General features: G+C 39.5%; 1 protein-coding gene and 1 pseudogene across 7 annotated transcripts in view; both read right to left on the bottom strand.

Moving 5' to 3' along the window:
- The window catches only part of LOC121293543 (myosin-10), a 166,581-nt gene that overhangs the window by 64,541 nt on the left and 75,517 nt on the right, over positions 1–26,523 (bottom strand). For 2 of the 7 annotated variants that reach the window (XR_005946549.1, XM_041216561.1), the window contains exons 4-8: positions 14,202–14,229; positions 10,638–10,740; positions 8,829–8,861; positions 5,810–5,830; positions 311–403 (exon numbers count right to left, since the gene is read on the bottom strand). Coding sequence is in view for 6 of the 7 variants with exons in the window: in XM_041216561.1 (XP_041072495.1) it covers positions 311–403; positions 5,810–5,830; positions 8,829–8,861; positions 10,638–10,740; positions 14,202–14,229 (278 nt within the window). In the remaining variant the exon portion in view is untranslated. The remainder of the gene's footprint in view (positions 1–310; positions 404–5,809; positions 5,831–8,828; positions 8,862–10,637; positions 10,741–14,201; positions 14,230–26,523) is intronic. The other 5 variants (XM_041216563.1, XM_041216564.1, XM_041216565.1 and 2 more) reach the window with 5 other exon arrangements.
- LOC121293980 lies at positions 20,289–20,461 on the bottom strand (annotated as a pseudogene).

Here is a 26,523-nt window from a genome sequence, read left to right as displayed (position 1 = left end):
TTTTTATGCAAGGTCACACATAGTGACAATGAATGACCAGATAATCTACTTTAGTAACGTTGGTTGATATATTAATGTAATGACATGGCTAGTTCCCAGAATACATCTTTGGATCTTCTCCATCCATCTGTAAAATGAGACAGCACCTCCAACAATGCAGCATTCCCACTCTGACTTTAGCAGCTAAGGCGACATGCACAAGTCCTGGAATACGACCTGATCCAAAGTGCATGTACAAGGTAAAAATATTAGGGAGAGCTGCAACATGAAAAGTTTGTTACCTTCAAAACATTTAATATAGTTTACTTACAAAACGTGAAGAGTTATCATTTTTCACAGTTTTGGCATTGCCAAATGATTCTAATATAGGGTTTGCCTGCAGAAGCTGCCGCTCCAGTTCACCCTAAAAGAGGCAAAAGAACTCATTAGAGGAATGAAAAAGACTATCACCAAAACCATACTAATATGGTGGCCCCAATTACTGCCCCATCAACTGTTCAACTAGTGGAAGGGTGCCCATTTGGTGTTAAGTTTGCAAAGCTTTTCATCAGTCATCCTGTATAAGAATGGTTTGGAAACCAGCACCTGGTGGAAACATGGAGCATGAATTATGCTTTCTGTACTCACTACAATCTAACCAGGGAAAATTAAGCTCAGTGCATGTCTGCTTGCCAACATCCAAATTCCAGTCAGGTTTGAATGCCAAGAGAAGACAGGCTAGATTAAACGAACTAAATATTTACTTTGCACCAGTTGCATAATTACTGCAAGCCATACAATGGTCATAATCTGCAGCCAGTCTTGCATTGGTCAGATAAATTTAATTCTGGTGACTTCACAAAACTTGCTACGTTGGTGTGGATTGATGGAAACTTTTCTTTAAATAGCTGGTAAGACAAAGCAAAAGATGGCAACAATGCAGATATAGGATTTATGAAGTATGAAAATTGATCCAACCTCTTTGGCTTTACTTCTGACCAGACTGACAGATATATTCAAACTGCAAGGGCAAAGGAGACAACTCCTGTATTACCTGGAGCAATGAGCTGTAATATTGACCAGTCAGAATATTAATTTTTAGATTTGGATTCCAAGCTGACCATTGTTGCAAGTAATGCAAAAATCACAAAAGTGTTTTTTTGAATACAAGCTACTGAAGATAACTCTGGAAAACAAAATATTTTAAGATTCTCGCATCCTCCTGGATTCTTACCAAGGCTCTTTTAAACCATCAGTAGGTTCTGTTGCTATCACTTATTTGATTTCAGGACATTCTCATTAATGTTGTATGTTAGCTTATGAATAACTACAGCAGTTATTTTATTTAAGAGTTTAATGAACTGGGCTGAAGTTGCCCCACTGGTTGAGAATGGAATTTTATTTTCTCATTCCAATGATACATTCAAAAACTCGGAATGCAAGCTAGGATTTGGCCTCCAGCACTAATTGGTTGAGAGCAAGTGCATTCCCGTAACTAAACACTTGAAATATACTCAAGATAGTTGTCAAGGACTCTTTACATGAAGAGATCTCAGTAATAATATTCTCTCCCTCCAAAAAGTGGAAACCATGTGCAACACTTTCTTGTTTGACTTGTCATCCAATTGCAAAAATATTCTTAGGCTCATGTACGTCTATATAGAGGGTCAGTTACAAGAGACTACTCAAGCACTTAAAAAGGGGTATTTTTTGTATCTTCATTTCCTTATTCTCTTCCGTCCAGTAGCGTTTTCCAGGCGGAATTCCATTTCAAGCACATCAGAATCAAATTAACTTCCATTACGGAAATAATGATTAGTTTACCTTCAGAACCAGTCCTGCATTCATGTTTAGGATCATAAGCTCCACCTGACTACAGCCTGTTCTGCCACATTCATGTCATTGACAATTCCAAAAGTAAGATCAACTTTACATCATTTAAAAAAAAAACAAAATTAGAGCAAGGTATTTTAATTAAAATTGTACATCATTTTAGAATAACAATGGGGTCTTCCAAAATTTATTCACTGTACCCACTTTTCCAAAGAAACCAAAATTTAACTATTTTTCACATCATCATTGGATTGCCATTTCTAAAAGGGCTAAAGTTAAAGCATTCAAAGGTTAATTGCAGTAAGTAGTTCCCAGTCTAATAGAATACCACAAGCACTTGTTAAGTGAAGGAACAATGAAGATGCACAGTTCAGAGTTTTCTTAGAGAGAAACACTATAAAAACAAACAGTCCATTAGGTCCAAGTATGCTATACATTAGGTTAATGCAATTAAATTTCCAGGGCTATATTATGTGTATATCAGATATTAAACAGTATGTACACTGGATAATAACACTGGATAATACACATTTTCACTCATTTGCACGATTTCCAATTTGTGAAATTCTTTTCAAGTTTCACATTTTAATAGACAGTTGCTGATTGGTGCAATTAACTTGACAAGGTTGTGCCCAATACAAAAGCAAGTGTAATTGGTTAGTCTGAAAGAGATGCAATATAGGACTTAACTTTTCACACAAAAAGGCAAACCTCTAACATTTGGTTATCAAATTTTATGTTTGCCAATTGTACACTCAACTAAAATAGAGGAATACCAAAGGTCACAGGCTTCTCCACAACCTGTAATTTCACACTGGCCAATAAGCAGTGTAGGTCAAGTGGCACAGGTTTCATCTCTTGGTCATGTCCAGTTTAGAGAATGGACCAAAAATCTCAACTGACTGAGGGGACAAGCTCAAACAAGGACAAAATCCTGCCATTCAATGGATTTTAAACACTAACTATGTAAAAATCTAAAATTGCTACAGCAATTCACTTTCTACAACTCTCATGCATGTAGCAACTTTAATGGAGCTTGTTCAGAACAAAGTTTTCCACAGGATAGGAGAGCCTGAAGTTCTGAAAAATCTCAGGGCACAGAGATCACCTCCAGCTTTTAGCATTCACAACTAAGTTTACTTTAAGAGGGGAGGTTTGAAATAACACCAAATAACTTTCAGTTGGCTTACTACATTCCATTTACTACAGCAGGAAGGCAGTTATTTTATGGCAATGAATTAGCAACTTCTGTACATTTCGAAGGACCATTTCACCAAATAAATCCAACAGATTTTGTACTTACATCAAATGCCATGAAACAAGTTTAAAACAACTAGCCAAAGTTATATACAGAATTATATCTGCATTTAAAAAACAGAAGCATAATGGCACAAGTGCCTGCATTAGAAGTTTTTTTTAAAAGCTCAAGGCTCCCCTGTGGTTTGGGGTATTAATGTAGCGTGGCATTGCACGTAGACCTGGAGGCTTGCCTCTCATGAGTCAATTCCCAAGTCTATGCAGAGTTTGCTGATCCTAACTAGGGCAGTGATGCAACCACACCACAACTGGTCTTAGGATCTGCCAGACAAAGGAAAACTTATGATAAAAACAAAAAAAACTGCAGGTGCTGGAAATCCAAAACAAAAACAGAAATACCTGGAAAAACTCAGCAGTCTGGCAGCATCGGCGGAGAAGAGTACAGTTGACGTTTCGAGTCCTCATGACCCTGTTCTGTCGAAGGATCATGAGGACTCGAAACGTCAACTGTACTCTTCTCCGCCGATGCTGCCAGACCTGCTGAGTTTTTCCAGGTATTTCTGTTTCTGTTTTTGTAAAGGAAAACTTGTTATTACTGGCACTCTGGTTGCTATCAAGTCAACTATGATCAGTTATGCAAAATAAGCTGCCTGACAAACACAGCTCGTTTAGATGTGCACTTCTGAAAACAGCTCAAAACACTAATTTTTCTCCCCCATGTGAATCAGGCTAGATAACTCCTTATTGGAATATTTCAGCAGTGGTCAAAAGAGGCCATGTCTTCAGTGACTAAGGCAAACTCTCCATATTTGTCTCCATTAGTGAGTGGCACAACACATAGGCTTCAGGGATATGTATTTTTATATTCCTCTGTTGTAGTGGATGATCTCCTGAGATTTTTCAAGTTGCATTCAGCCTAATTGATCTTTTTTTAAAAAAAGATCGTACATGACAGTTCTCACTCATTTGCAGATCTGAAAGGCAGAAAAGTCCGACTCATATTTGGGGGGTCCTGAGCTCAATCATCGGAGCTCATGAACAAAAATCTTCAACCTGCAGCTGTTGGCCCACTAACATCTTATGTCTAGAATTACTTGGAGCTTGCAAACCCTACTCTGGCCTTGCTTACGGTGCTCCAATTGATGGTCCTATCGTATATTGAAACCAGAAATAAAAGTTTATAAAAACTCTTGAAAGTAGATTTAAACCTTAATGCACAAATCTCAGCAATTGACAAACCAATGAGTGTAATCCAATATGCTGTAAGCAAATAATAATAAATTCAGAAAGTAAATTTATACATTTCAAATAAGGTGATGAAAAACAAACCCAGTCTTGCAGACTGCAGATATTTGGGCTGTGATGTTATATTTATTAGACAAATATGCCCAGGATGGTTGTTTTTATAGCACTGGAGCCAATATATCAACAACGTGAAATGGAAAATATCCAAGCATAAACTGTGCATATTCCTTATTCTCAATATCATGCAGACCGAGAGATTTATTTACTAAGCTGCAAACATCTGGGAAGGGGGAAAAAAGAATGCATTACAAGTTAGTCTCAGATCAAACAAACAGATGTAGCACAGCACAGCAGCTTTCCCTTTTTTGCTGTTGATTATATAACAAGACTTGATTTAGAGTTGCACAGAAACTGGTCATGAACATATCTGAAACTTAAATCAATTTTGGAAATGTAGATGAAGTATATCCAAATAAATATTTAGGATAAATATTGCAGAAAAATAAGCTGATCCTTCGCTGTATCATTTCAGCCTGCTATTGCACATTTAAGCACTTAGCACATCCAGATTTGCATTTTTGAATAAAATAGTCCAGTACTCAGTCTCCAGAAGGAAGCTCCTGTAACAAGTTTGTGGAAGAGTTAGATAGAAACCAGCAAATTCCTGACATACTGCACCAGTGACTCCTGCAACACTTCCCTTCTGCCCGCCTCCCCTCCACCACTCCCACCCCCTCCAGCAGTAATGGAAAAGTTATTTTACAATTACAGACTCAGGCTCAGGCTCTCACTGAATCCTTCAATAAAACTGTTCAGGTTAAGAATTTTCTTGTCCAATAAAGTTGCTTAGGATTATTTCAGTAAAAAAGGCAGCACCTATCAAAGTAATTGCTTTTGTTTGCTTGAAAAATACGGAATGACTAGAACAATGTGATACATCATGGTTCAGACGTCGAGCACGCTGGTACAGATTCAAAAATGGCAGCTGGTGCTGATCAACTCCTCAAGTAAACTTCATTCTCTTAAGTGAGTAGGAAGTGTGCCATCATCTTAGAAACTTCAAAATCTCAAGTGCTATGCCTCAAATCTCAAAGGACAGCTTTACAACCAGCTACATTTACATCTCCACTAATAAATTGACATTACATAAACAGGATAAACTTTAATGATTGGGGAAAGAGTACAAGATACTTTTCACTTGATGCAAATATGTTGAAAATGGCTTCTGCAGTACAGACCAGCAGTTCTGGAACAAAGGATTGCTCTGGTTAACAGATAAGCAGTGAAATCATGCAAAGCAATGCAAAACAGGAAAGGCATAATCAAGAATTGATGCTATTGTTTGCTGCAAGTTTAATAAACTCATTGGGGGAAAAGATCTTGTCTGTTGCAGACAAGAACAATAGCATCCTGTTCCATGTGCCCAACGTGAGATACACCATGAAATTGTTACCACAGCCCGAACAGCAGGGACTTAAAACAACATGCTACTCACATATAACAGTGAAGTTCCACTCTGTAGTCAATGGGCAAAAACAAATAGCATACCAAAATAAAATGTTAGTGACACAGCAACACATTCACTGAAATTACTCCCGATCTACATCAGAAACGGGGAGCCTGTTAACATTGAAGGTGAAAAGATGCTATAAACACAGGATTTAATAAAAATGAAAAGTTAGATATAATTTCAATATCTTGACAAAAACTTTTCATTTTTTTAAAAAAGAACTTCTCTTCCTATAATTCAATAGGGAAGAGATTAAAGCAAATCCAAAAATGAATCTGACCAGCCTTTAGGGAGGTCAACATTTATCACATTGTGAAGTAAAAACTGAAACTTCTCTCTGACGGGTGATAATGAGCTTAAAACAAATGAAGCAACAATGTCAATGGTTCCAATTATCTTTTCTTTACACTAAATACACTAATTAGATTTCCATTTACCCACACCACCAAACCCCCCACCCCCACCAAACCCCCCCACCCCTCGCCCCACCAAACCCCCCCCACCCCATCACACTCCCCACCCCACCCTACCATGAAGAGTCAGCAAGGTTTGGTCAGAACTATAGCTTTTCTAGAGCCCTCCCCTCCATCACTTCTCCCCACCTCCAAGCAACTTGCTGGTGTTATTCTTGTATAATAGGAATATAAATAAGTCTGTTGTTTAAATACAGAAAAATTTGGGTATCTACATTTAAAGCAACAGCAAGACTAATTTGACTTTAAAATAACACAATTGGCATCCAAAGGTGCTTTACAGGAATGTAAGCAAGAGAAAAGTCATCATTGATCCAAAGGATGCATCAGTGGGGGAGGCTAAAAGTTTGACGACAGACAGTTTTCAGGTCACTCTTAAAAGAGAGGGATATGAAGAGTCTGAGGGAATTCCAGAGTTTAGGGCCTATATGGCTGAAGGTGGGGTAAGAGAATTGGGAGTGGATGGGGAACAAAGAAGCCAGAGCTAGAGGGATGCGGAGTTCTTGAGGGTTATAGGAATGGAGGTGGTTAGGGATAGGACAGGTGAGGAGGGATTTGAACATAAGTACGGGAATTTTAAAATCAAGACGGCGGTGGGCCAGGAGCTAACGTAGGTCAGCAAATAAATAGAACTCGGTGCTGGTTGGAAATAAGGCAGCGGAGTTTTGGATGAGCTCAAGTTGAGGACAGGGCAGGGCAGGGTAGAGGAAAACAGGCCAGCCCAGGAACAGTGAAGTCAGGCGGTAGAACATTTAAAGCACACAGTATCTTTGGCTTTACTAATAGGGGCATTGAATACAAGAGTAAGGAGGTCATGTTGAGCTTGTATAAGACATTAGTTGGACCTCATCTGGAATACTGCATCCAGTTCTGGGTGCCATACTTAAAGTTGTAAAGGCATTGGAGAGAGTACAGAGGAGATTCATAAGAATGGTTCCCAGGATGAGGAACTGTAGCTATGAGGATAGATTGGAGAGGTTGGGACGGTTTTTCTTGGAGAAAAGGCAGCTGAGGGGAGACTTGATAGAGGTATTCAAGATCCCGAGGGGTGTGGACATAGTGGGAAATTGTTCCCACTCAAGGGAGCATCAGAAACTAGAGGGCACAAATTCAAAATAATTGGCAAAAGGAGTAAAATTGACATGAGGAAAAATTTTTTCACCCAGAGGGTGGTTAGAGTCTAGAATGAACTTCCCAAGAGGGTGGTGGAGGCGGGTTTGATCGAGATATTCAAATAGGAATAGGATTGCTATCTGAAAAGAGAGAGAATGTGCAAGGTTACAGGGATAATGCAGGCTAGTGGGACGAGGTAGAATGCTCTTTTGGAGAGCCAGTGCAGACTCAAAAGGGCTGAATGGACTCCTCCTGCAGCGTAAAGATTGTGATTCTTTGAAGTACGGATAAGAGCTACAGCAGCAGATTATCTTACACAGCAAAATAAAATCAGTAGTCTGACTTAGAATCATCCTCATGAGGTGACACTACAGGGACAAGATGGATAAGAACCAACGAACATGACTAATTATAAAATACACTAATTACTAACTACTGCATCGTATAACTTCCTACTGTGGGAATAGGAATGCCATGTTAACCATTTTCCCACTGAAAAGTTTCCACTGAAGGTTTGAGTTATTGCAAATTAATTTATGTCTGGCAAGTTTAAGTGGGGAAGGGAAATGAATTAAGAGTGCCACCCTTGTTGCATGGAATTTTTTTTAAAAAAAAGGGAAGTGGATTACAGAATTTATAGTTTTCAGCTGAACAGTGCAGGCTGAACTCCAACAGGAAACTCTGATTTCTAGAGAAACAGGATACCAAAGACTAGGCTTAGCATCAGAGAAAAGACAACATATTCAAGAAGGATTTCACACATACAAGCCAGACAATAACTCCCCTCCTAAAAGCATCCTTTTTAAAAAAAATGATCATTCAATTCTTATTTACCACTTGTCTTTAAAGAAATATTGCAATGTGCCACATCAAGAGCCAACCAGCTAAATAAAGAGAGATAGCCTCTAAATTATAAGGCTTCGTAGATTACTGTGTTATGTTGTGTCATTTCCTGTAGGAAATCTCATTCAAAAATCAGTGCTTCAAATAAGGAAATGTCTGACTTGCCAATAAATATAAACCACCAAAAGATAAGACAAATTTGAGACCATAAAGTATCACAAATAAGCTTAGGAAGAAACTACAGTGTTCAACAGTCTCAATGTTTTAGTATGAATAATCTTCAAAGTGTCACTTTTGAAAATAGTACATTGAAAAAATATGTTCAATTACACAAAAAAAAGTGGCATCTGAAACAACCTGGAAGAAATCATTTTACTTCAGAATGTAGATTTTAGAAAAAAGACCAGAACACAAGTAGATGTTTGTGTGTTTTTGTGAAAAGTTGCTTAATGATTCCTTTAAGAACTCTAAGCAATTAGAAAAAGCAAAACTCAAAAATAATAAACAACCAATAAACTGAAAGAGGTGTCAATCACATGCTGCAAAGAGTTAAACTAAACAGCATTAACACTTGCCTGATGTTTCACTGGTTTAGGCGAAATGGGCTGCTTGCCGCAAACAAATAAATAGTACTGTTAGGAAATACACATTAATTTCAAATATGCATGAACTTCAACATAGCAAGGCACATTACCCAAGCTCTGTAAAGCAAGCATTCCATTGAAGCACAAACGTATGAGAATTTGCTCATGGAATTAAACAGATTGTGGTGTATTGAAGAATTTATCTATTGTGATGGCCACTGAAGTTCTGATTTTAGTAGTGTCTTTTTAAAAACAGTATTCAGGGGCTGGATTATTATTTATAACACTTTTTGCTGTCATCCACTGCTATCCAAGGTTGATACAGCAAGGGACCATCCCTAACACAATTGCCTAGTTTTGCACTGTAGAAGCACTGATAGCACAGGACAAATCCCAACTTATTCTCAAGTAAGGTTAATCCTTGAAAGAAAAAAAACAGACTTTGCATTTGGGATAGTTCATCACATCTCAGAAATGTCTCAAAATATTTAAGAAAGTTGAAGTGTTGGGATTTTAACTGGTCAGACGTGAAGCAAGTGTGTGTTTTTTGTGTTAATTCCAGCAAACACACTGATGTACTTATCTATGGTCAGGGAAGATTCCTTGTGAGACAATGCTTGCCAGCAAGTGGGATACACTTTTATCTTGACAGTTTTAGTTGTAGTGAAAGTTTTCTAATTTGAGCTTTAAGTTGTATTCACCCCAGATGTGAATTTAGGAAAGAGGGGATATCTTTGACAGATCAAACATTTGTAGGCAGTGTATTTAATATTTCAAGGATGGGGCAGGAAGAAACTATTTTATTATATTAAAAAGCAAAGCTTATTTCAATTCAGAAAGTAGAAAAGTGCATAGGTGGTTGCTCTGCAGAACAGTTCAGGAGCTGAGAGATGTTTGATCCACCTGGAAGGTGCAACACAATTAGGTGTTTGCATTCTATAAGTGGACAGAAATTTGAATGGAATAAAAGCTGTCAAAGTGCATGCAGATACATGATTTAATATATTACAGATACATGGTCTGGAGAAGCCTGGCAAAAGTAGCCAAGAATGTTTTAAATCATCGGAATTCCCTGGGGCAGCTTTATGACTTTTTGTTACAACAGCAATTTCAAATATTTGCTACCATGATCCTTGGAATGCCTGTTGGGACACATGCAATGACTAAAATGTAGAAAGGATGTCGCCATTACCGCCCTGGTATTTTAGAAGGATGGAATACAAACATATGGAAGGTCACAGAGCTCCAAAACAACAAGGGCCTTCTTTCAATTTGCATTGATAAAAATAATTTCACTTCAGAACTGTGTAACAGTTTCGTAAGAGCTACTTAACTGCTAACGGTTTGTGATGTGAAGAATGATTGGTTCAGGGTTACAATACAACACTCCTGGGTTTCAAATAATTTCGTAGTTACTCAACATATCCCTAATATTGAGGTACCTGATAAACCTAATTTTAAATTCCATGAGGCAAAACACACATCTCCAAGCATGGCACACTAAGATGCAAGTTATTTCGCAATACAGCTTACCCCATCATATAGTTAGTGCCAATTACATTAGGACTATTTTTAAGCTGTAAGCATGATAGTTATTGATATGCCATGCTATAAAGGCCAAATAAGATGTTTGCATATACAGTAGCACCATACAGCAATTAATTAGTTGTATTATGCACTTGTAAGCCACACATCAGCATTAAATATGCATTACATCACAGAATTTTAAAACAAATATACCTGTATTCTGTAACGAACTGGGATGAATGCCATAATAGTTTTACAGATGATGTAACTTACTGGGATATTGTGGTCCTTTCGCCCTTTGTGAGAGGAAGCAACATGGGCCAGATATTGAATAACTTTCTTAGTGTTTTCTGTTTTGCCAGCACCAGATTCTCCTCTGCGTTGAAAAAGGATTAGGAGAAGTAGTTAATTTTGGGTGCGCACACATTTTAGTAAGGTTCTTTGCTTCTTCTGTGCCAGGTACTAATCACAGACAAGTTTCAAATGGTTAACTAGCCTTAAAGCTTTCACCGGCACCTTCCTGGTATAATGATGATTTAGAAAGACAATTTTGCAGCCTACTTTAACCATCATGCTTTGCATGGTCAAGCAAACCTAGTTTAAACCTAAAAGCTAATGATGAAACACTAATAGATATCAAAGACCACTGGAACTTGCACATCACGTCAACAGGATTACCTGGAACTAACAGGAAAAGCAGAACTGGTAAACCAGCAACCCCTCATCACAGTAAACATCATGGCCAGGAGTGACACAGCTCAGTTTTCTTGTGTTTTGGAAAAACAAGGTTAACTTGATCATGAAACCAAATCAGAAAACAGACAGTAAACACATTGCCTGATAAGGGGAGACAAAAGATGTTTGAAGTTCAAGTGTGCTGATAAAGAAGCTGCATCAAGAGAGGCAGCTGGATCATTTGCTCTACCTAGCAGAGCAGATAATATTGTTTTCTCTCTAAAAATTACTGCTAAATATTGAAATATATTAATATTTGCTTGTGCTTGAAATAAAAATAAAGTGTCATGTCACCTCAGAATCCAGTACACCATTCACTAGTAGATGCTTGAGAGCTGGGAAGACAGAGGCGATTTCTACCCTTCCCACATAAGAAGCCCCTAATCTTAGTTAATTCCTATTAGACAATGACTAACAGCAGCAGCTCAGCACACTAGACAGTGAACATATCCGCAGGCCTGTTACAATTCAGATTCTCACCAGCTACTTCTCCCCGGGTCAATGCAAAGGGCTGTTTCCAAAGACAAGTCCCTCTTTAACAGAAGTGTGATCATACATGCAAACCATAGCACACTCTAGGGTTGAACGCTAAGGTCTCTGGGCCACCTATAAACTGAAAATAATACAAAGCTCTGTATTCGCATAGCTTCCTCTAAAAACTGAAAATTAATTGGCAGATGAATCTCAAGCTATAAGTTATGAGCCAGGTTGAAGGAGAGCAGATGTTTCACTAGAATGCAGTCAAATTCAAATTTCTAAGCACAATTTGAACTAATCATAAATTTCAGAAACATTGGTAAGTTCTCATATCATCAAGGGGGAAAAGTCTACACATGCAATTGATATTGATTAGTGTTTCCACTAAATACAACTCATAACTGTTTAACAGAAAAGTCACTGAACAACCTAGATATAAGCCAACAGTTAAAGGCCTCTCTGCTTTGTAATATGAAAGACTTGGTACTTGGTAAGGTATGACAGGAGGAAGTTGTGACAGTAGGCAGCATCAGCTGGTACGGCTATAGTGGCATTAGCCAGCTTGGTCATGCTAAGTAACCACAACAGATAACTTGTTATCAAGTTGGCTTTTCACTTGCGCTGTTATGCACGTGACTGAACACCAGGTCACATTCTCTTCATTAAGGTCACTTCTCATGCTGCTTGAAAAGCAATAATTTCCTGTAGATATCCACATTCCAGGAGCCTGGAATCAGACCAGGATTAGGTCTGCAAAAATGTGTGCTGTTACTGTTAGCATTCAAAACCATAATTGAGATTTCAATTCACTGAACACCAGTTTAGGCTATATGCCCTTGTAAGGTAATAATATTTAAATAACCCACTGCTCCTAAATCAAAACCAAGACCATTTACCATTTGCATTCTTTGGCAGGAACACTAGATATTTTGCCCACTTGCTTAAATTTGGAAGCTACAAACAATGTAACATGTATACTTGGATAATTGGGCTAAAGCAGGTGAATTTTGAATGCTGGATGTGTCATCAGTTTAATAGGAGCTTAAAACTGGGTTGCAGTACAAACCTTGAAATAGTGTTACTATTTTAACAAGGTTTATGTAAAATGCTGGCATGAATCATTAGCACAAATTATGCTGCTAATGCTTATGAAAATATGTTAAAACAATTATGTAAGGCACAGGCAACATCCATGCAGATACTTTAGAAATTAACTGTAGGGTTCGAGATATTTAGAGATAAAATGTTAATGCTGACATTGCTATTATGAGCATACACATTATTTGCTTATCCAAGCCACAACCAGGCATGGAAGCCATGAGATGCAAAAATATGTGGCTCATTAGCAATGGCATGGTGAGTCACAACAGATTAGTGACAGTGGAAATATTTTAATTGCTATTGCACTGACAAACAACTATTGCACCCTAGCGCCCATGTAGTTGCTCGTGTGACTTCATTATATACAAATGTAAACATTTAGTAATTTAATGAATTTGTTATTTAAAAACAATTTATGAGAAACAATCTACAAATCTAACAATATAATCAGGTAAAAAATTTGGAACATATGAAAACCAGTAAATCAAGCATGAGTGGTCTGTAAAATCTAGCAATAAAGCGGAGGGGCTTAGAAAATTCTGCCAAATTTTTTCAGCTGTCTGAGCTTTTCCGAGATGAGTGTTTCTGGTAATAAACAGGGTTTAATGTTAAAGTCACAAACAATACTACATTTGAGTCATTTGGCTTAGCTTTACAGTATTGTGTGTGTTTGAAATACCAAGATGGTTACATCTGAAACGCAAAGAAATGACAAATTATTGGGAATTAGAGGTCATTAATAACAATGTACAAGCTTAATTTAAGTCCTTGAAATCACACGTTTGATCATATATGCATTGTTAGAATGCTCAGTAACCACCTCCGTAAGCAACATTTCCAAAACAGGAAAAATTAATACAGGCCAGGCAGCTCTTGATGATTTGAAAACAAGGCTTTGCTTTTCTCTGATCTTTATCAAGCTGCAGAGAGCTCTGGTAACAGACTGACAAACTAATGGTTTTAAATATATTAAGTCACAACTTTGTTCATTCTAGACGTAGAGAAAAATTGTTTAGGAGGCAGAAAACAAATGGCTACCAGAAAGTGAACTCCTGTGGCCCGCAAGATTTCTTCTCTCAATAAATGGTACCATTGAGCATATTCAGGAGAATAAAATGCACCATAAAATACATGGTTAGTTTGTATAGTAATGGACTTCCTAATGCCTCTCATCACTGCCAGCTTCCTGCATTGTAAAAGTATTAGCACAGTTCACATCCTTTTCCATTTGGAGTGAGCTCAGTGCATAATTACATAATCCCTAAATAGACACAAAAGTTTCCTCTTTTAGCATTTTAGGGCATTCCAAGGACTAATAGGCATTGTTATAAATAGCTAATAGACAACTTAAATCATTCTAAAAAAATTCTAATCTGCTACAACTTCAATTAAAAACTAGCTTAATACCCCACAGTATGAACTTTATGAATAACAGTACTCATCGCACACAAGCATTCAAAATTAAATATAACTGAAAATAATATAGTTAAGTAAATACAAACATCAAATATAACATGTACTTACGTGCAAAGAATTGATTGATCCTCACGATCTGGAAAAGGAAAAAAGTAAATAAGCCAACGTTCAGCAATATTTGGCATATTCCATTGTTTAACTTTGTCCAAATTCAGTGCTCCTCAGTTCTCAATCATGCTCTTTCAAAAGTTGTGTTTTGAAAAAGACTTCCTTGGAAGTGGGATACCTTCAATAGTCTTCAGCTAATAAATATATCATAATATCGAGCTATTTCTTCAATCCCTTCTCACTGGGGTTACTGAATACTCATGGCTAGAATTTAGCAGCAGATAGTTAATTGAAAACATTGAGAAACACTTCAACTAATTAGACATTTTCACCTGCATAACAACGGATGTTCAAAATTGAAAATAAAAGCAATTAAAAAAGGAAAGCACAACATTTCAACCGGGTAAAAAATAAAAAACACTTCCATTCAAGAACAAATCAGATTGCTTCAGGATTTACATTTTACAACAAGTTATTGATAGGGAGAGTCACACAACCAGAGAGTCAGGGTTATTACAGCACAGAAACAGGCCCTTCAGCCCATCGTGTTGGACAATCAGCATAACAATGAATGTTCCAACCGAGATTAAGTTCCTCTCAGACAATAGGAGGGGCATCAGAAAATCAGTTTGAAACACCATACTGTATATGCTAATCTAAAAATCTAACAGATGATTAATGGCTTCAGAAAAAAAAAGTAACTCCCAAAAATGTAGCAAGAATATGCTTGTGCGCTAAGGTACCTCAAGTAATTCAGTGCAGACCAAGGATAAATCTTGGCCATTCTGATTCAGCACCACATGTAATTGATGTACTTAGCCAGTGAGAGAGCTCCTCAACTATATATGTTTTAAGTTTTAGAAAATCTAATTAATCCTTTAACATTGATTTGTGGTATGTATCCATGGTCGCAGATGTGGACAGGCAAACCAATTTTTGCACCTTGGAAAACATTTTAGGATTAAGTGCTTTGGGGCAGCAGAACTGACTTTAGTAAAGTTTCGAGTCATTCATACTCTTATTGCAGAAGATTTTACAGCCCTGAAACAGCCCATATGACACAACTGGACCTACGTTCCACAGAAGCCTTACCTCCACCCTACATCATCAATGCCTCCCTCAAAAAATTATTTCATGCTTTGTCGTATCTATGGGCAAAATAATGGTTTCAAGATAACACCAATTACTGACCATAAATGACCAACAGCTGTCAATACCTAACTTGCGAGCCACCAGAACTGACAATACTATTTACCTACAGTGAAGGGGGAATTATTGAAAGCAGATGACCACTATTCAAAATGCTTTTGACATTACTACTTTTCTTCAAGCTTCACTGTTGTTCTTTAATGTTTTCTATTATGTTACAAGTCAGTGGTTTTACAGAATTGTCACTATCAGCTAAACAAAGACTATCGTTTGGTAGTACAGTACTTGAGTACTGCTGAAAAAAAGACTTGTCGATGTTTTGCGTCTTGCACTCATAAGGACACTCAAGAATACCATATATACCTTATTGGATGAATAGTAAGTTAATCAAGTTTTTCTCTGATATTTGTTTGCAGAATAAATGTTGGTGAGGAGATGGAGAGCACCCCCACTGTTCAAATCATGCCAAGGGAAGATCACCAGATGCAGTGGGTATTTGGTGTGATATGCCTTTAAGGGATAGGAGCAAAACCGCACTTTTAGTTTCACACACACAAAGCTCTGATGTCTTCCACACACACACGTAAGATTCAGTGCAGGTACATCATGGTAAACACATGGCACAAGATGATCCTTGACATTCTGGTCAGACCATGAACAAAGTCACAGCGTCAGTGTGTGTTGAAATTGCAGCATGGCGATTGCACAGAAAAGCAAAGGTAGTGGTCAAATAAAGAGCTGGCAAGCAGACAGATAACCTCACTGAGACTGCATCCCACAGCCCATCAGTTCAGTGAGTGGGACAGTATATTGAGAGGACCAGCACTGGGTTAGCCCTCTGGGGAAACTGGAGTCAATGGGAATCAGGGAGAAAACTCTCCACTGGTTGGAGTCATGCCTAGCACAAAGGAAGATGGTTGTGGTTGTTGGAGGTAAATTATCTCAGTCCAAGGATATCACAGGAGTTCCTCAGGGTAGTGTCCTGGGCCCTACCATCTTCAGCTGCTTCATCAATGACCTTCCTTCCATAAGGTCAGAAGTGGGGATGTTCGCTGATGATTGCACAATGTTCAGCACCATTCGTGACTCAGATACTGAAGCAGTCCATGTCCAAATGCAGCAAGAGCTGGACAATATCCAGGCTTGGACTGACAGGTGGCAAGTAACTTATGTGTCACACAAGTGTCAGGCAATGACCATCTCCAACAAAAGAGAATCCAACCATCACCCCTTGGTATTCAAATAGCATTACCATCACTGAATCCCCCACTACCAACATCCTGGGGGTTATCATTGACCAGAAACTGAACTGGGCCAGCCATATAAATACTGTGGCTACAACAGCAGGTCAGAGGCTAGGAATCCTGCAGTGAGTAACTCATCTCCTGACTCCCCAAAGCCCATCCACCATCTACAAGCCCCAAGTCAGGAGTGTGATGGAATACTCCCCACTTGCCTGGATGAGTGCAGCTCCCACAACACTCAGGAAGCTTGACACCATCCAAGACAAATCAGTTCATTTGATTGGCACCCCATCCACAAACATTCACTCCCTCCACCACCGACACACAGTGGCAGCAATGTGTACCATCTACAAGATGCACTGCAGGAATTCACCAAGGCTCCTTAGACAACACCTTCCAGACCCACGACCACTACCATCTAGAAGGACAAGGGCAGGAGATAGATGGGAACACCACCACCTGGAAGTTCCCCTCCAAGTCACTCACCATCCTGACTTGGAAAAATATCACCATTGCTTCACTCACAAGGTCAAAATCCTGGAACTCCCTCCCCAACAGCACTCTGGGTGTACCTACACTGCAGAGACTGCAATGGTTCAAGGTGGTAGCTCACTGCCACCCTCTCAAGGGCAGCTAGGGATGGGCAGTAAATGCTGGCCCAGACAGCAGAGCCCACAGCCCACGAATGAATTTTTAAAAATTTGGGAAGATCAAGTGACCAGGATGAGGGCTTGATCAATAGCAAGTGTGGGAGTGTCAAAAAAGAAGTTTTTTTTTAAAAAATCGGGCCAGAGAAGGTTGCAATTATAATCAGTGGAGCTTCGGAAAAGCCTGTGAAAATGGCCACAGTGACACTCATCCCAGGAGCTATAGGAGGACGAAGGTCAAAGGGGTATTGTCAGAATGCCCATAAAGTTCCCCAGTTTGAATTGGGATGCTGCTGACCCACAATCTGAATTCAAAATGTTTAAACAGCGTATAGAGGTGTGGTTTCTTGATTTAGGTGTGCGTGTGAACCAAACAAGCAAGTCACAGAAATTCACCTATCAATTGGAAATGAAGGTCTACAGAGGCTGAACAGGTCAGGACTAACAGCAGACGAGCTAAAGGACCTCCAAAAGATAAGGATGACATTGGAACACCGGTTCAGAATCAAGTTAAACTTCTGTATTCATCAACTAGAATTCATGTCATTTTGACAACAGCCTACAGAATCCATGGACCACTTCATTAGCAGGTGCAAAGGAAAGGTTATGGACTGTGATTTTTCAGACACAGCAAGCAGACGGAGTTAGTGATCACATCCACTCCCATGGAAACATTCCAGAACAACTTGTTAGACAAACTCAGACTGTATAGCGTTGAAGAGCTACTCAAGGGTGGACACAAGTGATCACAGAATTCCAATGGCACAGGAGGCCATTCAGCCTATCATGTCTACATCTGCTCTCCAAATGAGCATTGGCCTAGTGCCATTGCCCTGCCTTTTCCCTGAACCTCAGCACATTGTGATCCTTAGAGGTTGATGAAGCTTACAGGGCTTCAGTCCAATCAAGTGTTGATGCACTTACTAGAACCTAGCAAGAAGTGGAAGGTGTGGCCTTCTGCATGCACCAAGAAAATGCTCAGCTTTCCATCAATTTTGCAAAGCATGTGGCAGAAAGGGCCACTGACAGCAGCAATGCACTAGAGCAAAGGCTGTCGCAGCTTCAAAGAGCCATGCACTGGTCCAAACAGACCACACAGAATGGGTACCTTCAAATAATAAGAATGACCATCTAATACGCCAGAAATATGTACATGAGATGACTGACGAGACAAAATGACGATGCGCACGATGAGACAAAGAGTGGTGACCACTTTTCACACCATCAACCTCATGGAAAACAGATGCCATCTCACCACCTGAAGTGTTTGACAAGATTCAAATTATCTGCCCAAAGAAAGTTGGTAACTACTTATTCGCCAAGATTGACATGGGCAAATGCCAACATACTACCCCAGCAAACTCTAAAAGACATGCATCCATAGACATACAATAGTTCGCTGATTCCATGCGAAGAATCCATAGTTCTGGAGATCAAGTACAATTAATCCCCCTGGTGTCACAGTGCTCTACACGGTGGGGACTAAAGAACCAGTGATAACAGGTCTACTAATATGCTGTGACCTCACTAATGACAATCCATGGAATTAGTTGGACCTCACATCAGATCAACCTCAGAATCTAGTCCTATTGCCTCATTTCACAGCCCGACATCAAAACATCCAGAATGTTTCAACAAAATTGACAGTTTCAAGGAAGCTCAATTATTACACTTGGAGGAGAATGCAAGTCCGTCAATTGATTGGTGCATCCTGCACAACACAAATGGTAGCAGTTACAAGAAGAAATGGTGAAAAATTCTACACTTGGAAACTATGGAAAAGAGTCATTGAAGGATGGCTTGCTTCAATTCAGCATTTACATGAACATGTGAGACTATATTGGCCTTACTGGGGCAAGCATCACCTGGGGAGTCATTTTTAAAGACAGGCAGGTCATCTTACCAGAATCACTGTGACCGGATATTCTTCAGCAACTTCATCACTCACATGGGCATAAATTGGGTAAGGCAGCTCACAAGAAAGTATATTGGCTGGGTAGGAACCATGACATTGAAATCACCGTCAAGAAATGCAAGGCATGTGCCAAGTCAGCATAAAGAACCATCGATTCCACATGAAGTTCCAACCCACCCTTGGTCCAAAATCACATCTGACCTCTTTCAGGTTCATAGCACTGACTTAGTCATCTACTTTGCCAAATACTCCATTATGCAACAATTACCTAAAATGTCAAGCACAACACACACACACACAGACACACAGACAAACTAACAGCCTAGCTAAATGATTCAAATAGTGAAATCCCAAATTCTCAACCGTAGACATACCAAGCAAGATCTGCACATTGCAATGTTACATCAGAAAATGGCACCTATTCCATCACCAGCAGAGCTCTTGTTCCACAGACCAGGATGTCCCAATCTAGCTATTCTCACCCATTCTACACTTAGAAACTAGAGGGCAACTTTTAAAACTGCAAAAAAAACGACCAACATGCACAATAAAAAATGTGGGTACAGAATTGCCAAGTTCATAGCTGGGACGACTTTGCATTTGGGATCCCACAGAAAGTACATGGCAACCAGCCAAAGTGACAAGGATTTGTTCAGAACCAAGGTCCCATGAAGTTATTACACAAAGGTGTAACAGTGAGGCATAACCAAGGACAAATCAGATCCATTTCAGCTCCCCAATCACCGTGCAATCCTATTGCATTCCAAATGCAACCAGGAACATCAAAGAATGACAGCCCCACAGATCACTAAGCAATTGAAGAAACCTCCAGGCAAGGTTACCATTACGCAGTGTGGACACCAGATTACCTCTGCTTTAGATTCATCAAATCATCTGTTCTACAGACTTATGTAATGGTAACAAAACATGAACATGTATTGCAAATAGTTATACTTCTTTGGAAGACCAAATATCTTAAAAGAAAGGGGGATGTCATAATATGCCTTTAAGGGATAGGAGCACAACATCACTAAAAAGCAAGTGTCATGAGATCCAGTTTAGTTTCACTTTTGCTTTAAGCAGAACACATACACAGCTGATGCCTGCAAGCTTTCTATCCATTTATGTCTGTTCACCCGTGTTCTCTTCCTCCAGCTCTCTACACGAGAGAAGGAACACTCAATGACAGATAGCAGCTGCTAAAAGCTTCCTGCTCAGAAGAGAACACTGTAAATCCTCCTCTTGGTTTGACACCAAACACTCTAGAAACACAGAAGCTATAGAAACGATCCCCAAGAGTGCCTAGACTTAATAAACCCACATGTTTACCCAATCCCTTGAGTGATAACTGCTTTTATATCACTCTAAAATCAAAACAGTATTCTCAAGTTGATAAAAGATTGACAGATAGTTATACTGTATAGAATTTTCAAATGTTTAAAACAAGATAGAAGATAATACAGGATGCAAGAAGGGTTACATACAAGGTGGCTCACACCCTTAAGCAACTGATCAGTATATATTTAGTGCTCATGCAGCCTGGTTCTCCAACAGGCTTTCATAACAGCTGCCACTCTCCTTCAGTTCCCTTTACAGGCCTTGTTCTCACAAAAGATTCGGAAATAAAACAAGTCTAAGGAAAGTCAAAGTTACTCAGCAACTAACAGCCAATCAATGCACTCGTCAGTTATTCATCAATTTGCATAGATTTCAAGGGTAGTAGCAGCAGTTGGGGTCAGGGGCCATTCTATTACAGCACATAATCTAGGTCAAATATTTTTGAAAGACTATAGAGATATTCATATCCACTGTTCTGCTCCAGTGAAAACAGGAAATTCTGGAAACTCATTAGGTCAGGCAGCATCTGTGGCGAGAGAAACAGAATTAACGCTTTCTAAACCTGTTCTAACAGAAGATCAACCTGAAATGTCAGCTCACTCTCTTTCTCCATCAATGTTGCATATTTCCAGTATTTCCTGTTTTTATGTCAGACTTCCAGCATCCAGAATATTTTGCTTTTGTATTATTGGATAAGTGGAAATCAGGTGTACATGGCAAAGACAATATTTTCTGCTCAATTATACATTTCTAACACAAAGTTAATAAACATTAACATTTGGAGATTCTGTCCCCTTTGCTGAGTTTAAGTTGGCATGCTCACATAATTCATGCCTTTTGTTCAAGTACTCTCATTGTCCATTCCATACTTCGAACTCAGACAGCTTCTGAATAAAGCTCAAGTGTGTTGAAGAGTGGACAGCAGTGCTGCTGCCTGAATTAGAATGAGATTCTGTCCTTTATAAAATATTAGCTGAGTTAGTCCCTCTGTTCAAACAGCCTTAATGAAGGGGGCAGAAATCCTATTTTGACACAATGTGATCAGATTTAAGATGTGATCCCCATAGAAACTACAGCGAAATGAAACTCATGCTGATGACGCATTGTGACAAAGTGTAACCAGAGCTCAAATGGATTAGAAAGTAGCTGCCACGATTGTTACTAATTCTCAACGGGATGGTATGCCAATTGAGGATTCACTCATCTGATCAGCAGTTGAAGTTCCAAATAACATTCTTTGAATCACCAAAAGAGGATTCTCTTAAGGTTAACTTGCAGGTTGAGTCAGTAGTTAGGAAGGCAAATGCAATGTTGGCATTTATTTTGAGGGGACAAGAATATAAAAGCAGGGATATGCTGCTGAGGCTTTATAAGGCTCTGGTCAGACCACATTTAGAATATTGTGAGCAATTTTGGGTCCCGTAAGTCAGGAAGGATGTGCTGGCCCTGGAGAGGGCCCAGAGGAGGTTCATGAGAATGATCACTGGAATGAAAGGCTTAACATACGAGGAACGTTTGAGAACTCTGAGTCTATACTCGATGGAGTTTAGAAGGAGGAAGGAGGATCTGATTGAAACTTACAGAATACTGAAAGGCCTGGATAGAGTGGACGTGGGGAAGATGTTTCCATTAGTAGGAGAAACTAGGACCCGAGGGCACAGCCTCAGAGTAAAGGGAAGACTTTTTAGAACAGAGATGAGGAGAAACTTCTTTAGCCAGAAAGTGGTGAATCTATGGAATTCATTGCCACAGAAGGCTGTGGAGGCCAGGTCATTGAGTGTATTTAAGACTGAGATAGATAGGTTCTTGATTGATAAGAGGATCAAAGGATACAGGGAGAAGGCGGGAGAATGGTGTTGAGAAACTTATCAGCCATGATTGAATGGTGGAGCAGACTCGATGGGCTGAATGGCCTAATTTCTGCTCCTATGTCTTATGGTTTTATGGCCATTGAGATTGTACTGTATCAGGACAATAATTTGCTTAGCAATTATTCCACAACAGGGAATCCACACAAGACAAATATTAAAATGTAACATTTAAACTAAATTGCCAATTGTAAAAATGTTAACAAAATTTCAATTTAGGATTCAGCTTCACAACTGAAACAGCAAGTTGTGGCTGTTTTAAGGTATTCACATATGGCAGGTTCTATAAGAAATGTAATAATAGTGCATTTAAACCACATAATTCAAGCTGTAAATTCCATGTAAAATTAAAACAGCACAAAAAGCATGGAGGGGGCTGGAAGAGCACTTCCACGGTCCCAATAAATTTGCCCCCCTCACTCCAAGATCGACTGACTTGAGAACAGTTGTGAATGTGTTCCCCATAAAGTTTAGAAAACATTTACCAGACAGAAGACAAAGTGAAATTTGTGCAAATTTCTCAGACTAGAATTTTTTCCTTACTGCTCTCCCTCTCCAACAAAAAACCCCCAAGGAAATGCTCCAATGAGGTCATCTCACTTTTATTCCTTTGATGTTACAATAGTACATTTTGAAAAGGCCAAGTGAAAGAAACGTGAATTGTGCAGCGCACCACAAAAGTCAGCAGTCTGACAACTTCATGTGGTGTGAAACTGAAGCAAATGGGATAGGGAAATCTTAGACAGTGTTTGATATTGGACACGAATGAGATTACTAACTGTTTTTCTATGTTAACATTGTTGGCTACTATGCCTGACAGCTTCAGGTGATTGTTTCCACACACACACACAAAAAAAAGTGGGTGATATAGTTGTAGGGTGCCAGAAACCATGCATATGATTAGTCCATAAGGGAGGAAGGCACAGAATAGAGGCCAAGTTTCTGGAATGAGCTGAAAATGACTTAAACCAGGGAAAGATTAGTTGTGAATGGATTTGGGTTAACATGGCAATAGATCATTGCTATTTACAGTGCATAGAAATGATATGGACTTAGGAGCATAAATAAAAAGTCTTATTTTTGCAGATGACCATGAATCAGGGAAGGTTTTCAAAACAACTTGAATATAGCTAAACTAAATTTTTCTGTTTTAATTGGATTTGGAGGAATTGAGAAGTTGAGTGGCAAATGGAATTTAATATCAACAAATGCAAGTTAATGTGAGTAGGAAAAATGAAATATAAAAATAGCACAGATAAAGCTTGGCTTTGATTTACAGAGCAACACTAAAGATTGATCTTGGCCAGCTAACACTAGCCAAGGCAAAAATATATAACTGCAAATAATGGCAGATATATAAAAAAAGGAATGCAACAATAAATGACAACTGAATCACCTGGGGAGGAAAAAAATGTGCAGAAGGAGCCAGGTTCAACTCCAGTCTGTCAAATTAGTTAGTTAATCTCAATCCAGGTGTTGATGGGGAGATTACAACCGACCTCAACAGGAAAAGGAGAAAATTGATCAGAGTATTGAAATGTTTCCATCAATCTGTACTTGATTCTATCTATCCATGGGAGCTGGCTAAGAACAGGACTGGGGTTTGCTGTTATGTGCCCCCCACCCCCACCCCCACCCGCAAGGGTGCAACATTCTGCTGTCACACTTTCAAGGTACCACCTGAATAATGATTAATTCTTCAAAGAACAGCAGGGCCCATGGAACCGAATCCTCAGCAAGGAATCAATCTTTTTTGAGGGGGGTAAAAAAATGCAAAGGCAAAATACAGATACTAATTCCATTCCCCTGGGTTGAAATGAAAACCAGGTTTGATTGGACAGAAGAGCATACTGATGCACTGCGCTTGCTGCAAAGTCTATTTATTGTTGACATCTTTCCAAAATCCATTCCTTGGACCAATGTTGGGAAAAAAAAGATAAATGTCTATTGTTAAATACATTGCACAAGCAACAATAAGGCAAATTTAGGTCTTTAATTTACATTTTTGCCTCAATATTGGCTACACAAACCAACTTTTGTTCTTTATTTTCCAAATGTCAACCTATTGCTTCTGTAAAATAGCATCCTGGGGTACCAGGACAACTCTTTGGATGGCACCACTGCAACAAGCAAATCCTCACTTCAATGAAACTTGGACTGGTTGCAGAATTAATGCTGTGCAGCAGGATCTTTATGATACTGCCTTAGGCGCCGCATTACCTCATTAAAAACCACAGGCATTTTTTCTTAAACCCACTTGGTTCTGTCTCTAATCACTTCTGCTCTGGGCACGTGACCTCACATAGCTGAGCCAACTAAAATACCATATACATTCAGGAATAACATTTTATTTTTAAAAATCACATAGCATAAAGATACAAATGTTTACTGAAATAGCAAGTCTGTCAATAGATCTGCTCTGCTCAACTTAACTCATGATCACGTGTCCTTTGAATTGAGATCAATTGTACTTGAAGCTTTGCACATCTTTCCACTGCTCCACCCTGCCCTCCCCACTCCCCCGGCCACCACCCCAAGAACCCTTGGCCAAGACAAAACACACACACCACCTTTCCGCGTGTCTTCAATGATGAATAAAATGGATTTGCTCCTATAGCATTTCAGTAAGCGCCCACACAAAAGAAAAGCTCGACATTTGGTCAGAATGAAATACTTGATCTTTACATCACATATTCCAAATATTTCTCAGGAATTTAAAAATCTTTTCCTGAATAAGGTCAACAAGAAACCAGACGGAATGGTTGGGACTGGGCACCAGGTTACACAAATTTTTGACTCACACAAAAGCGTTCAATTTAATTCAACCACCAAGGATAGATCTTGGCCATTAGTCTGTGTGCAAGTCTCAAATCTATTGGAAATTTACTGGAAACTTATGTACAAACATTAAGATAGGACTAAAGTTTACCTAAATATGATACAAATAAAGTGGCAAAGTTGTGCTATAAAACCTAATGCAACATCACGATTATAGAAAAGACTGAATGGCAATGCTTGGCTTAATTGGAACACTGTCTTTGGTGGCCAATGTTAGGCCTGCACGGAATATTCTTTGCAGGACAGCATTACTGATCCTATAAGTGTACTCCACGTCCCTTATGATCAGAGTTTACCCATAGACAGTGTGAGGGAATCTATATTGTTAAATAGAATGTGCGTTTTGGGATGAACCCTGCCTTGGAGACGACCAAACTGAAGATGGGGCTGAAGGGTGTGAAGGGACAGGGGTCAGCAGTGCGGCCAGTGCAGCACAAAGAACCGACCATGTGACCAGGTGAGGGGTGAATGAAAGCTAACCCATGAGGGCATTAGTCGAAGCAGGTGGCGTCTAGCGGCTGTTTGCAGCAGTGCAGCCAGGAAGCTGGAACTGTGTCCAAGTACAGGCTTTGGAGTGCAACCTGGCAAACATCACAGGACAGAGTTTCAGACAAAGTGAAGCAGCAGCTGGGAGCTGAGCAGAGCAGTCATTGGGAGAGTCTGAGGTGGAGTCCTGTTGCCTGACAACTCTCTGCAGGCAGAAGCAAAAGGGTTTCCAGGCCGAGTTGGAGCTGCTGAAGGAAAGAAATCAGAGGCTAAATCCTCAAAAGGAGAAGAGTTGAAAACCTCATGAGGAAGACTGAGTTTGAAGAACTTTGTAACACATTGCGCTCAGTAAAATCTGAATGGACTGCTAAGTCAATTTGCAAGATCTGTCCTAATTGTGTTTGGCATTTAAGGGGCAGTTTATAGTTGACTGCAAATTGCCTGTTTGCTTTGTTGACTCTTGTATAGTAAAAATTCTGTTTAATTAAAAATGTGGGGGGAGGGGGGGGGAGATGAGAAAGAAAGAAAGAGGGCGGGGGGGGGAAAAGAAAGAAAGAGGGCGGGGGGGGGAAAAGAAAGAAAGAGGGCGGAGGGGGGAAAAGAAAGAAAGAGGGCGGGGGGGGGAAAGAAAGAAAGAGGGCGGGGGGGGGAAAAGAAAGAAAGAGGGCGGGGGGGGGGAAAGAAAGAAAGAAAGAGGGCGGGGGGGGGAAAGAAAGAAAGAAAGAGGGCGGGGGGGGGAAAGAAAGAAAGAAAGAGGGCGGGGGGGGAAAGAAAGAAAGAAAGAGGGCGGGGGGGAAAGAAAGAAAGAAAGAGGGCGGGGGGGAAAGAAAGAAAGAA

The sequence above is a fragment of the Carcharodon carcharias genome, chromosome 22, assembly GCF_017639515.1.
Source record: "Carcharodon carcharias isolate sCarCar2 chromosome 22, sCarCar2.pri, whole genome shotgun sequence".
Lineage (NCBI taxonomy): Eukaryota > Metazoa > Chordata > Chondrichthyes > Lamniformes > Lamnidae > Carcharodon > Carcharodon carcharias.
Note: the sequence above shows the minus strand (reverse complement) of the source record. Positions and strands in the feature narration are given on the sequence as shown.